General features: G+C 33.3%; 1 protein-coding gene across 11 annotated transcripts in view; it reads left to right on the top strand.

The window, feature by feature from the left end:
• IPO11 (importin 11) overlaps nucleotides 1–13,096 on the top strand; it is a 256,286-nt gene that overhangs the window by 116,375 nt on the left and 126,815 nt on the right. For all 11 annotated transcript variants that reach the window (XR_004349281.1, XM_032627475.1, XM_032627469.1 and 8 more), the window contains 2 exons: nucleotides 5,288–5,367; nucleotides 5,804–5,884. Coding sequence is in view for 10 of the 11 variants with exons in the window: in XM_032627475.1 (XP_032483366.1) it covers nucleotides 5,288–5,367; nucleotides 5,804–5,884 (161 nt within the window). In the remaining variant the exon portion in view is untranslated. The remainder of the gene's footprint in view (nucleotides 1–5,287; nucleotides 5,368–5,803; nucleotides 5,885–13,096) is intronic.

Below are 13,096 nucleotides of genomic sequence, written 5' to 3'. Positions count from 1 at the left end.
TACTTGTCTGCTACATATCAGCTACCATTCACAAGTATGTAATACCTTAAATTTACAAAAAATATTTTGTTCACAGGGTTGTTTTTGTGAGCGATTTTACCAGTGCAGATTCACATTTAAACCTCATTGAGTATTTAAGAACTGTATACAGTGCTGTTTACTGGCCCTTTGCTTCTTTTTCAGTCTGCAGATTACTACCATTTTAAAAAATCGTTTATTTACAAAATGTAAAAATTATTTACATTTATTCCGTTCAGAGTTCCCACTTTCTAAGACTCACCCATGAAGCATCTTTAATTCCTTCATTAGAACTTGGGTATACTGACTGAATAGTTTAATATTGTCAGGAGAGGGCATTCATGTAGGAAAATACTAGGAAAAAAGGCATACTTATTATGGCAATATCTCAAAATTATTTTTTCTGAGAACTTACTTGTAGTGAGCAGTTTTATTAGAGGGAAAGTATTACTGAGGTATAATGATGCACCAGAAAGGTAGACACATTTTTTGATAAAATCAACAAGTGTGGACTAAAACATAATTATAGCTGATTAAAAAACATCTGTTGGGCTTCCCTGGTGGCGCAGTGGTTAAGAATCCGCCTGCCAGTGCAGGGGACACGGGTTCGAGCCCTGGTCTGGGAAGATACCACATGCCGTAGAGCAACTAAGCCTGTGCGCCGCAAGTACTGAGCCTGTGCTTTAGAGCCTGCGAGCCGCAACTACTGAGCCCATGTGCCACAACTACTGAAGCCCGCATGCCTAGAGCCCATGCTCCACAACAAGAGAAGCCACCGCAATGAGAAGCCTGCGCACTGCAACGAAGAGTAGCCCCCACTCGCCACAACTAGAGAAAGCCCGTGTGTAGCAATGAAGACTCAACACAGCCAAAAATTAAATAAAATAAATAAATTTATTAAAAAAATAAAAAACATCTGTCTTCATTTGCTGGATTATCATGGGGGCTATAGATAATGTGATTAATCCTTCGTGTTTTCTGATTTTTTGTTGTTGTTGTTCTTCTACCTCATTCTTCAGAATAAATTAGACCTCAGATAATACCAAGATGCCATCTGTTTTCTAATAAAAAGCCATTTGATGTTTTATCATGTAGCATCCCCATAAAATTATGGAAGAAATTTTCAAACATGAAGACAGTGGCAATAGACCAGTCACTATTGCTAGTCTCCTAGGAAAAGTTTTGTAGCTAAGATACCATAGAGAAAGAGAATAGGCAAAGTCCTTTTACTTTCTTTTACTCTCAGTGAAGGCCATCCAGTTCTAGTCTACCTAACTTGGAGACCATATATAGTACCATTCTGGGTAATCCACAGTGCTTCTTTATACTTGCCCTGAGAATGGAAACCTCGACCAGGCCCATTATCAACTTAGTCATGAACAGGATTCAGCCATTTTCACATATGGGTAACTTCACAAGGTGATTTCACTTCATCTCTGTATTCCACCCCAAATTCAGCCTGCCTGGCCTTTACAACGTGGTGGGAGAGAAGATTGGTAGCCAGGAAGAAGAGACTGAAAAAAAAAAGCACATAACTAACCCTCCTATAACCATATGACACTATTTTGAGTGTAGTTTTAGGTAGGTACTAAAGTACAGTTTTACCATAGAAAGCTTTGTAGTTGATGCATAGTCCTTTAAATCAATAAGAACTTTTATGTGTTTAGAACAATGTCTGGCACATAGAAAGCACCGTTTAAGTGTTTTGTAATTATATGTATTACTACTATTACTGTCAACATTATTGCTATTTTAAAAGAAAAAGTACTGAACCACTGGCTCTGTAGGATTTGTTAGTTAACTTAATATGAAGAAATTTTGTATACAAATTATATCTGTGAATGTTTAGTATACCTCGACATCAGTATTACCTTTATTTTTGTTTGAGTATTGCACAACTAATTAATATTGTTTGATATGTAGCTTTTTGCATACACATTCTTTCAGGTGAGCTTTAAAATTTATTTTGAAATATAACCAGGATATTTATTTTAATCTTTTAAGAATATAGATCGAAATGAATACTCACTTTTCTTAAAGGTGAAAACATTTTTTCCTCAGTGATTTTTAAACATTTTTTTGAATTTTAAACATTTGAATTTTAAACATTTTTTGAATTTTAAACATTTATTTACTGAATATGATAGCTATTATTTTTTCCAAGTAGAAATAAAGCTGCTGGCTGGTAGTTTCTCATTTTCATTTAAAACACATAAAACCAACAATATTGGTGTTTAAGTTAATGATTTTTAGGATATGTTAATTAAGTGTGAATAAATCCAAGGCTAAAATTCATTTCATATCCTTTTCCCCAAATGTAAGTAGAACTGGAGATACTTTAAGTAGAACCATAGGCTATAACTAATTCTAATAATTCAGTTCTAAAGGTTTATTTTTAAAATCCTTTAAATCTTTTTTATGGTATTAATTTTCTCAGTATTCTCATTACTTAAAAGATGAACACCTGACTGACTCTTGTCCATGTTGTTGTAAGTGCCAAGCTAATGTTCCTTGACCAATAAAATTTTTCTAATTTGGAAGGAACTTTTTCCCACCTGACATCTTGATGATATGTAGGCTATTTTACACATTTTAGCCTTCATATTTTATCAGAATTTGAAATAAAAGAAGAAACTACTATAGTTTCATTTCCAAACATAAACATTAAATAGTATGATTAAAAAGAATAAGTAAAATGTAACATGAAAGTAGAAATTAAAAGTAAGAGCCAAAGAATAGAGAAAAACAGAGAGGAGTGGAATATAAAATATAATTAGACTAATAAATATAAATCATATGTGCACACAGCATAACTAGATACTTTGATGGGTTACAGATTTGAATCAGAGCTCTCTGTCTATGAAAGAAAAACTTGATCACTTAAGTTAGGGATTTACAAAATTGTTGACATTTTGGGCCATGTAATTCTTTCTTGTGAGGGACTGTTTAGAGCATTGTAGGAAGCTTAATATCATCTTTAGCCTCAACCCACTAGATGCTAGTTTTTAACAACCAGAGTTTCCAGACATTGCTAGATGTCCCCTAAGGGGCAAAATTGCCCATGGTTGAGAACATTTGAATTAAATTATTCACAGGGCTGAAAATAAATACAGATCTGTTGTATGGGCAGCTCTTCTTGATACTAGGACCAGAAAATAATTTTTTATCGGAGTCTTACTAGGAACTCACGGACATAATCAACAATGTTCAATATACTTTAAAATAGATAAATTTATTACTTTTAGGACTTTTTTTTACTATTGATATTTAATATTTGCTGATGATAGCATGCCTTAGGAGATTTAGTAAAAGTCCTTTGCATGATGGAGGCATGGAAAACAGTATGAAGTGACCTAATTGCTTATTTGCTTATATAAATTAATCTAGAAATAGCTTTTAAAATATCTGTAAGAAGAGATGGGTACTATGGTTTTTATTTTTAGGTTTGTTTTTTTTTTTTTTTTTTTTTTTTAAATAAATTTATTTATTTATTTTTGGCTGCATTGGGTCTTCACTGCTGCACGCAGGCTTTCTCTAGTTGCGGTGAGCAGGGGCTACTCTTCGTTGCGGTGCGTGGGCTTCTCATTGCGGTGGCTTCTCTTGTTGCAGAGCACGGGCTCTAGGCGCACAGGCTTCAATAGTTGTGGCTCATAGGCTCTAGAGTGCAGGCTCAGTAGTTGTGGTGCGTAGGCTTCGTTGCTCCGTGGCGTGTGAGATCTTCCCAGACCAGGGCTCAACCCCGTGTCCCCTGCATTGGCAGGTGGATTCTTAACCACTGAGCCACCAGGGAAGTCCTGGTACTATGGTTTTTAAAATAAATCTTTCTTAAATATTGTCTCCTTCATCATAGATCTTGATAAAATTTTAGATGGCAGTGATTTAGAAATTATATTCACTGACATACCTGGAATGTAGCCATTCTAAGTTCTCACTTAAATGTAGACCCTCTGCCTTATTTATCACGGTGGTTGCCAAAACGGTGGTTGCCAAACAGTGTGCTATTGTTGGTCTGTTAAACAGTGTGCACAAGTTTAGACTTGACTGCACTTGCTCCTTGAGAAAAGGACATGTGAATTGTTCATAAGAATAACTTTATCCAATGTAATGGCCTACCCCTTTATCCTGAGATTTTGTCTTACTTCTGTTGTAAAAAATATTTAGGTGACAGCCTTTATTATTTCTTTTTATGTCTTCTGTTAGCATGGTAACAAGTTGGTTAGTTTCTGTCCCCTCTACATTCTCATTTTAAACTAATATGTTAAATCCCTAAAGTATAGAAAATAATGCCTTTAAAACACATTTTGAGCTTTGAGTGGGATTGTTATTTTCTTGTGAAAGTGTATGGGTAATTCTCACCTGAATAGAATATCTTCTCACTTTGCTAGGATATGAGTTAGGTAAGAACCCAGGGCCTACACTTTTGCCAGGAGACATTTTTTAATCTGTCCTATTGCAAGTGAATACGATTTCTAAAATAGTAGCAATACAGAAGGAAAGATTTTAGATATAGATGATATTTTGGGGTCATGTTTTGATCTGTATAATTAATATACATCTGTAATCTGTGTTCTATTGTATCATTATTGTATGTGATAAGACATGTAAAATAACACTGCATAAACATTTGATCATTTTCAGTTTTAACAAGTTTTCTGCTTTGCACTTGAAAAAGAATAATTAAAAACAATATCCTTTTCCTATACTATTCTGGTAATAACATTTTAAAGAAGATTTTTTATGTGTAGGTTTTTCATAGAGGAGTGGATTTGAAGAACAAAGCCCAAGAATTGAGAATATCTAAACACAGTATAATTTTCGGAATATAACAGGGACTCTTTTCGTAAGTAGGGTAGCATGTTGAGTGCCAGCACAATAGACACTCAGTAAATGCTTATTGAGTGAACCCATTTAAGCAGATATCAAAATATGATGGTAAAATGATTCAGTTGCATGTCGTTTGCCATGCTGGTACTAGAAATTTAGTTTGAAATGCAAGGTTGGATCGTGTAGTTATTTTCTGAAAGGGAAGAAAAGGGAGCTTTGTATTTTCTAAGTTGTTTTAACTAGAGGGAAGGTATATGGGAAAGCATTAAGTTACAGGTTAATGCCAGTTTTTAGATAGATATTTATATACTAGCCATCTGAATAGCATTCAGAAAAGATTTGTAAAGAAGGGCATGTAACTTAGCTTTAAATAAGTCACTTCATTTAAACTGATTTTGAACAATGAATTAATTTTTTCTTTTTAAAAAAATTATTATTTTGGCAGAACTAAGTTCAGAAAGTCTCAGAACCTGCTTTAAGATCATCAATGGTTATATCTTTTTATCATCAACAGAATTTTTACAGGTATGTTGTAGTTTTTGCATTGTAAAAATTTGTATAGTTATTATTTTGATTGTTTCTTATTTGAAATCAGGAATCTTATTTTGAAACCTTTTCAAAATTTAATAGATTGATTTATTACTTTAAGGGGAGAAAACGTCATAAGCATTGCCTACTGTGGGGCAGATGTGATGTAGTCTCATGAATTATGTTATTTAACATAAAAAATATGCTCTACATGTAAATATATCCTTATATTTCTACAAAAATTAGAATAGCAATAAACTGTATTTTTATTTCTTAAACTTTTCCTAAAGAGTTCTAATTGAAATTTTATATGCTTAGAGCTTTAGTATCTAATTCTCAAATAGATTATAATGAGTCCCCAATTTAATTTTATACCTTTTTTGATATTGCAGATATATTCATATGTATATTTTGACTTTTCATTGAATTTCAGACATATGCAGTAGGTCTATGTCAGTCCTTTTGTGAACTGCTAAACGAAATTACTACAGAGGGCCAAGTTCAAGTGCTAAAGGTACTGTCATCTTTCTAATGAATATTGTTGTACATTTTCCATCTGTATTTTGTGAAATTAGACCTTCATTTGGGTTTAGATGATGGGCAAGAAGGGGAAGAGTAATTCTAGACAGAATATTTTCTTTCACCTGTATTAAATTGGTCTAATACCTCTGGACCAGGGGTGTCAAATTTGTGCATATAGATCACCTGAGGATGTTGTTAAAATGCAGATTCCACAGTTCTAACTAAGTTTCTGCTGATGGGACCCCACTCAAAGCTCCCCCTCATCCTGAGACTTCACTTTGTATAGCAAGGCTTTAAAAACTTTTATAAATTATCCAAAGCCTGGTGACATCTGATACTTCTCACCTGTCCAGTTTGTTAGCCTGCTTTTGGGACACAATATTCCCACTATAATTTGGTACTTTTAATTTGGATCAGCTCTAGAAGTTAGAGTACCAAGTTTTTATGGACTGTGTATAACTAAGAACCAATGTTGAATCATTATATTGTATACCTGAAACTAATATAGTGTTATATGTCAGTTATACCTGAATTAAAAAAAAACTTACAAAGAAAAAAAGAACCCATGGGCTCTGAGTTAATCTTTATGCATTATATCTTTATAGAATCACTATATATTATCTTTATATATCGTATATAATTATGTATAATTAAGAACCAACAGTCTCTGAGTTGTATGTTTATATATCTATATATTAAAGATAAAGGAGTATCAAATGTATATATTTAAATATAAATGTATATATAAATATATCTTCACATGTATGTGTCACACATATTTTGTATGGATTTTATGAGGTGTACTTTGTTAAAAGCATCTCTTTTTTGTTTCTAATTTCTTAGCTATGTTTTAAGTCAGATATGAGAGCTGGTTAGGTGAAGTGTTACTATAGCTTAACCAAGTAGCATTTTTTTGTGTGAAAACTATGGCATTGCTTTAGATCCTAAAAACAATTTGATTTCCTCCCAGTGAAATGAAAAAGTGTTTGCCCAGAGAGGTTCATTGTAAGAAATGTGTTAACCACAATAATCATAGCAACAACCCGTAGTACATTTTGGGGGACTAAGTGGGTATAAGTTTGTGCAGGCAGTAAAGACTTTCATAATAGCCAATAAGAGTAATCATCAGTTGGCACTTATTCAAGCATTACACTATTTTATGTGCTGTTCTTTGGACATTATACACATGTATGCACCTATAAAGCTCCAGATATCTGTGTTAATATGCATGTTAATTTGATTTTCAAATTGGTTGCATTTACTATCATTGTTGATTATCCAGTCATTCACCATATAGGTCAGGGGTCAGCAAACTTTTTCTGTAAAGGACCAGCTAGTAAATGTTTTAGGTTTTGTGGGCCATACAGTCTTTGTCTCAACTATTTATATGTTTTGTTGTGGATTGAAAGCAGGCATAGATGGTATGTAAGTTAATGACTGTGGCTGTATCCAAAAAGGCTTTATTTACACAATCATATAGTTGTTCAGATTTGGCCCAAGGGCATTGTTTGCCAACCCCTGTTACTGGTATTCAGTGCGTTCTGGTAGGCATACATGATAGAAAAACCACAGTTTCTGCTCTTGAGTAATTCATTCTTTTGGGGGAAGGAGGCATGTAAGCAATCAGCCCATATTTAGTGTGTTATGTTGTTTTGGATTAGAGGTATCTCAGATTACCTGGTGAACTTTTTGAAAATTTGGGTAGGACATAAGATGTTAGTATTTCTTTTTAAAAAGTTCCCTAGGTGATTTTCATGAGCACTTTCTAGTGTGAGCCATTGCTGTCCATTGGCTTTATGTTACTCTGGGAGTGTAGATGTGGTCGTCTAACCCAGCATTTTGCAGAGAACATTTTTCAGGGAGAAAGGGTTGAGATGGGACCTGGGTCTTAAATGTTTGGTAGGGTTAGGGTTACCAGATAAAACATAGTACTTCTATTTGCGAATTCTGGCAATCCTAGTGGGGTGAATTAGATTAATACAGTGTTAAGTGCTGCAGAGAAGTGAACAAAAATAAGAACAGAGAGAATACTGTGAGAATTGTTTGTTGAGGGTGGGGATAATGGTGTTATTTAAAACCTTTAGTGTCTATAAATTGGAGGGGTTCATATGCCAGATTACTGAAGTGTTAAATTATAAAGTGATGAGAAAATGATTATATTATTAAGAACTATATTTGTTCCTAGGGCTACCATAACAAAGTATCACAACCTGGGTGGCTTAAAACAACAGGAACTAATTTATAATATTTATAGTGATTATCTCTCTCACAGAGTTCTGGAAACTACAGGTCTGAAATCAAGGTGTTGGCAGGGCCATACTCTCTCTGAAGACTCTAGGGGAGAATCTGTTCCATGCCTTTCTCTTAGCTTCTGGTGGTGGCCAGCAATTTCTGGCTTCCTTGGCTTACACATGCGTCACTCCAGTCTCTGCCTCAATTGTCACATGACATTCTCCTTGTATCTTTGTCTTCTCTTCTTATAAGGGCACCAGTCATAAGGGATTAAGGGCCTACCATAATAACTTCATCTTAATTATATCTACAAAGACTCTATTTCCACATAAGGTCACATTCACAGGTACTTGGGATTAGGACTTCAGCATATCTTTTGCAGGGGGCAGGGCACAAGTCAATCCATAACAAGAATTTACCGTTAAAAAATAAAAAGATAGCTTTTGTGTGTGGAGAGGCAGTGAGGAAAATCTGATCTGAGTAGATTTTGTAGGTGAAAGTGACCCAATAGAAAGGAAGATGGCGCCAGAATGATACAGGAGATTGGTATTTTAAGTCTAGAGCGTAAGTAGAAGGGGCAAGAGTTTGTTTTTTAAGAGAGCTGGCAAGACTGGTAGTGATTGAAGCTGTAGATAAAATGTTAGGTGAAGAGAGTAAGAAACTGGCATATGACCTTGGTGTTTCCAGATAAAAAGACAAGATTGTCAGAGCTGCCTGACGCCTGTCACTATGAGGCAGAGGAGCACTACAGGATGATTAGTATGTCTGCACTTATTGAGGAGGGAGAGGGGACTGAGTAGTATTCATCTCAGTATTCATTTTTAAATGAACTCTGTCTTACAGATGTTTAGGCTGAAATTTAAGAATGATTCAGTTATATTAGAATGTCGTCTTAGACTTTGTAAGAGAAATCTTGTAAAGTAAAGGCTTTTAACAAGAGTTGAAATAAAAAGTACTTCGGTAAATTCTGATTTTTCCCAGAAAGGTTGTTTATCAAACATATTACATTTTTCACACTCTCTGATTTGCTGTTTTATATTTGAAATCACAATGGAAACTTAAATCCAAAATATTGTTATAAACTAAGAAGTGGGTAAATATAGAGTGAAAATACAGCAGAACTCTCTGGTTTTAATTTCATAGGTTCTTCAGTTTCTTTTTTAGAGTAGGGGGTAAAGGATGGGCATGTATGCCCTTGTTACTGAGAAGCTTGTGGGTTCTGAAGGAGTAATAACAGGAATCTGTGTGTGTGGCTTGTCAAGACCCCAGATACTGGAGGCCTAGTCTACTGCCATGTGTCTATCAATCCTCACCTGTACTGATTTCAAAGTGTTCTAGCTCCAAAGCTTACAAGCAAGTAACATTAGACATGTTGTTTGCTAAACTGTTTTTGTGAATTTTTATTGCATTTATGCCCTTACCAAACTGATATAGTGGCAATATATAATTATGTTGAGGAACTTCCATCTGTCTTACAGAATCTCAGCTTCATCTTTTGCCTTGGAGATAATTTCTTCTCTGAAAGTAGGGATATAAGGAATTGATACTTTGGACTTAATTCTGTTTGAGGAATAACTGATTGGCAATGTGGGAGTGATAGAAATTTGAGAGAAAATTGTTGTGTCATTTTGATGTTGCCTTTGTAGATTTTTCAATATGTGTGTGTTTTATCTTTTTCTCCTTTACTAGACTGTAAGCTTTTCCATGATCCTAAGTTTAGTAGATAATAACTGCATTTGGAATGTTATTCTCTCCTTGACCTGTGCCTTGGTTTTGTACACCCAGCTCTGTTACTTATACATTCTTAAGTACATTTTGGACTTAAATTCTCTTATTTATTATATAAGGTGTTGTACTATATGATTTTTAATAATCTGTAACTATATATTATCTGAAATCCCTGTGACAAATTATAATCTATAAATTCTAAGTGATGAAAAAAGGTTGTTCTTATGTTTATAAACACCTACCAGAAAAAATTTGAATTGAAAGTGTTTTTTTCCTCCTGCTTTTCTGCAATATTATTAGTAAAGTAATTATTGAAAGACAACTTTTTCTGAGTCATATGGAATGGGATTGTGAAATTTATTTGAAAAATGAGGCAAGTTTTTAGGATATGTCCTAAGGAGAATATTTATTTTCTTTTACTATTTGTTTTAAATTATATTCTTAAAAAATAATTAGACTTAGTGTAACTTAGCAGGTGACTTAAGCAAAACTGCTAGGGTTAGAATATTAGCCCTGCTACTTCACAGCTGTGTGAGGTGGCCCAGTTAATCTCTGCTCCTCACTTTCCATCTGTAAAATGGGAATAAAAATGTTACGTACTTCCTTAGGTTGTGGTGAGGGTTATATGACCTTATATGTATAAAGCACTTGTAACATTGCCTAACATGTAATCAGCTAATACAAGTGTTGGCTATTTTAATCTAATTATATAGTTATCTAATTATTTAATCTCCCTTTGGGGGAAAACAGGCCACCAGGGAACTCTTCCTTTGACCATCTTTTGTAAATAAATGTTTATTTAAAATAGTACATTAGTTAAGTTTTTTATAACGTAAGTAGATGATTTGCACAGCGATAGAATTTTACTCTTTTTCCAGAACCATGTTATCTCAGCTGGCTTTTTAAAAATAATTGTTTTAAATTTTCTTTCTTTTCAAAATAACATGCTCTTTTAAAAATTTTATTATGAAAAATTCCAAATTTATATAATGTACAGCACTACCCTTACAGTTTTACTAGAAAGAAATCTGTTTCTCCTTTTTCCTTGAACTGAGAGAAGGTAATGTCATTATTTGTCCCCCAGTTGTACCTAATATTTTTTGATTGAATGATTCAGCACAAATCAGTTACCATCCAAATATACATTGAAATATTTGTAACGTTTAACATGCATTACACATTAAACCAGTTTCTCTCTAAGTATGCTAGCCAGGGGGTCATAAATAGGATATAAATACTTGAATTATATAACGTGTTTAAGACTGTATTTTTATATAACATTGCTGTAGCTAAACCTCTGCATTTGATTTGAAATCCCAGAAACTGAATTTTATTGTTTATTAAATGGATGTTAAATGCTAGAAATATACTAATTATCATGAAAAAATTGTGTTTTTTTATATAAAAGAATATTTTAGGATAATGTTTCTTTTATGCTTGTACTTGAAAGCTGAGAGAACTCTCAACATTTTTGGCATTTTCCTATTCTCAGAGTTCCAATAAAGTTATAATAGTTTTTAATATTGGCTCATTTTTTTCCCATTTTTTAATACCTCTCAGATACTGTTTCTTAATATAGTATGCACATTTTTAATATATTTTTGACTAAGTGTCACTGTTATACTAATTTCTGACAGTATCTGGAAGCAACTTCTTTGTTTTGAAGCAGAAAATTACAATGTTATAAAAATTGAATAGAGAGACAAGTATGCCTGCCTTCAGAGCAAAAATAGGCTTTAATGTATTCTGTGATTCGGAACAAGTTATCTAGATGAATACAATTATATTCTAAAAATACTCAAATTTAACATTTTTTTTTAATTTGAAATTTATCCATATGTATACATACCAACTTGAGTTTAGAAATTATCTTTTTTATCATGGTCTTATTAAGCAGTAGTGAGCCATGTTGGTTTTATTCACTGTGATAAGCCTTATTTAAGATGGCACGTGTATTTTTAAGGTATAATTTATTCTGTAATAATTATAGCTAATACTAGCATTTACTATATGATACACATTTCTAAGCACATAGCATAGAGTTCATTTAATCCTCACATAAACCTGTGACAGTGGTACTGTTATTTTCACCATCTTTACAGATGAGAAATTAAATCACAAAAAGATAAATACCTTGTCCAAGGTCACACAACTAGTAAGTATTGGAGCCATGTTATAAACATAGGCATTCTGACTTAAGCATCTGTGGTCTTAACCACTTTGTATGCAATGTCAGCCTAAATCAAAAAAATTGTTTGAGTGTAAGGCACAAACTAAAAGCCTACATTTTTCACAGGGATTATATTATAAAAACATAGTCTGTTTCTAAACTATATCAGGTATATTCAGAAAGGGGGTGGATTGAAAGTAAAGTTAAGAAGTTCTATTTGTAATAGCAAAATGCTGATAAAAATAATTAGTAATAGGTGATTGGATGATAAGCGGTACTGCACCTTATTCAGCCACACAGAGGAGCACTGTGCAGCCTTAGAAAGGAATGAAGATGACCTCTGTATACAGTTTTAGAGTTAAGCAAGGAACAGTGTTTAGAGTTTTCTTGTATTTAAAGAGTGCAGCATAGATAGCAATGGAAAAATAAACCAAATTAAGAAAAGTAGTTATGTAGGGGAAAGAGGGACAGAGAATGCAAGCTAGATCTTTCAGGATGTATGTTTTGTACTTTAGGGTTTGAAGCCATAGAGATGTTTCACATGATTTAAAATAATAAAGTAAAAGCAGTTTTAAACATAAAAGAAGGGAAACATTTGAATCTAACTATTATTATGTTGGTGGCATAAGTCATCTGAGAATATTTCAAGTAATAGTATTTTACATGTACCTCCCTGGTGGGATATAACGTTAGAACAAAAAGAAACATAAGGAAATTATAAATTGCTTTCAGTATTGTTATTGTTATCAGTAATATCGGTATTATTATTTTGAAACCCATATGTACATATGTGGACATTTTTGTACATAGCAGTTAGAAGCAAATAAGTTAAGGTTATTAGAATCTGGGATTTTTCAATATAAGGGAAGAAGGATGGAACTATTAAAGAAGTTATATAAAATGCTATAGTCTTAAATTGAATTTGGTGAATTATTGGTATATACTTCTCAGGAAGAGAAAAATAAATTTCCTAAATCTGGGTAAGCAAAGACCTAGAAGCAGTGTCAATCCAGTGGCAATGAGCACCTTAGAACCTAGATTATGGTCTGTAAATACTGTGTCCTGCTGGTTGAC

The sequence above is a fragment of the Phocoena sinus genome, chromosome 3 (genome assembly GCF_008692025.1).
Source record: "Phocoena sinus isolate mPhoSin1 chromosome 3, mPhoSin1.pri, whole genome shotgun sequence".
NCBI classification, from domain to species: domain Eukaryota; kingdom Metazoa; phylum Chordata; class Mammalia; order Artiodactyla; family Phocoenidae; genus Phocoena; species Phocoena sinus.
Note: the sequence above shows the minus strand (reverse complement) of the source record. Positions and strands in the feature narration are given on the sequence as shown.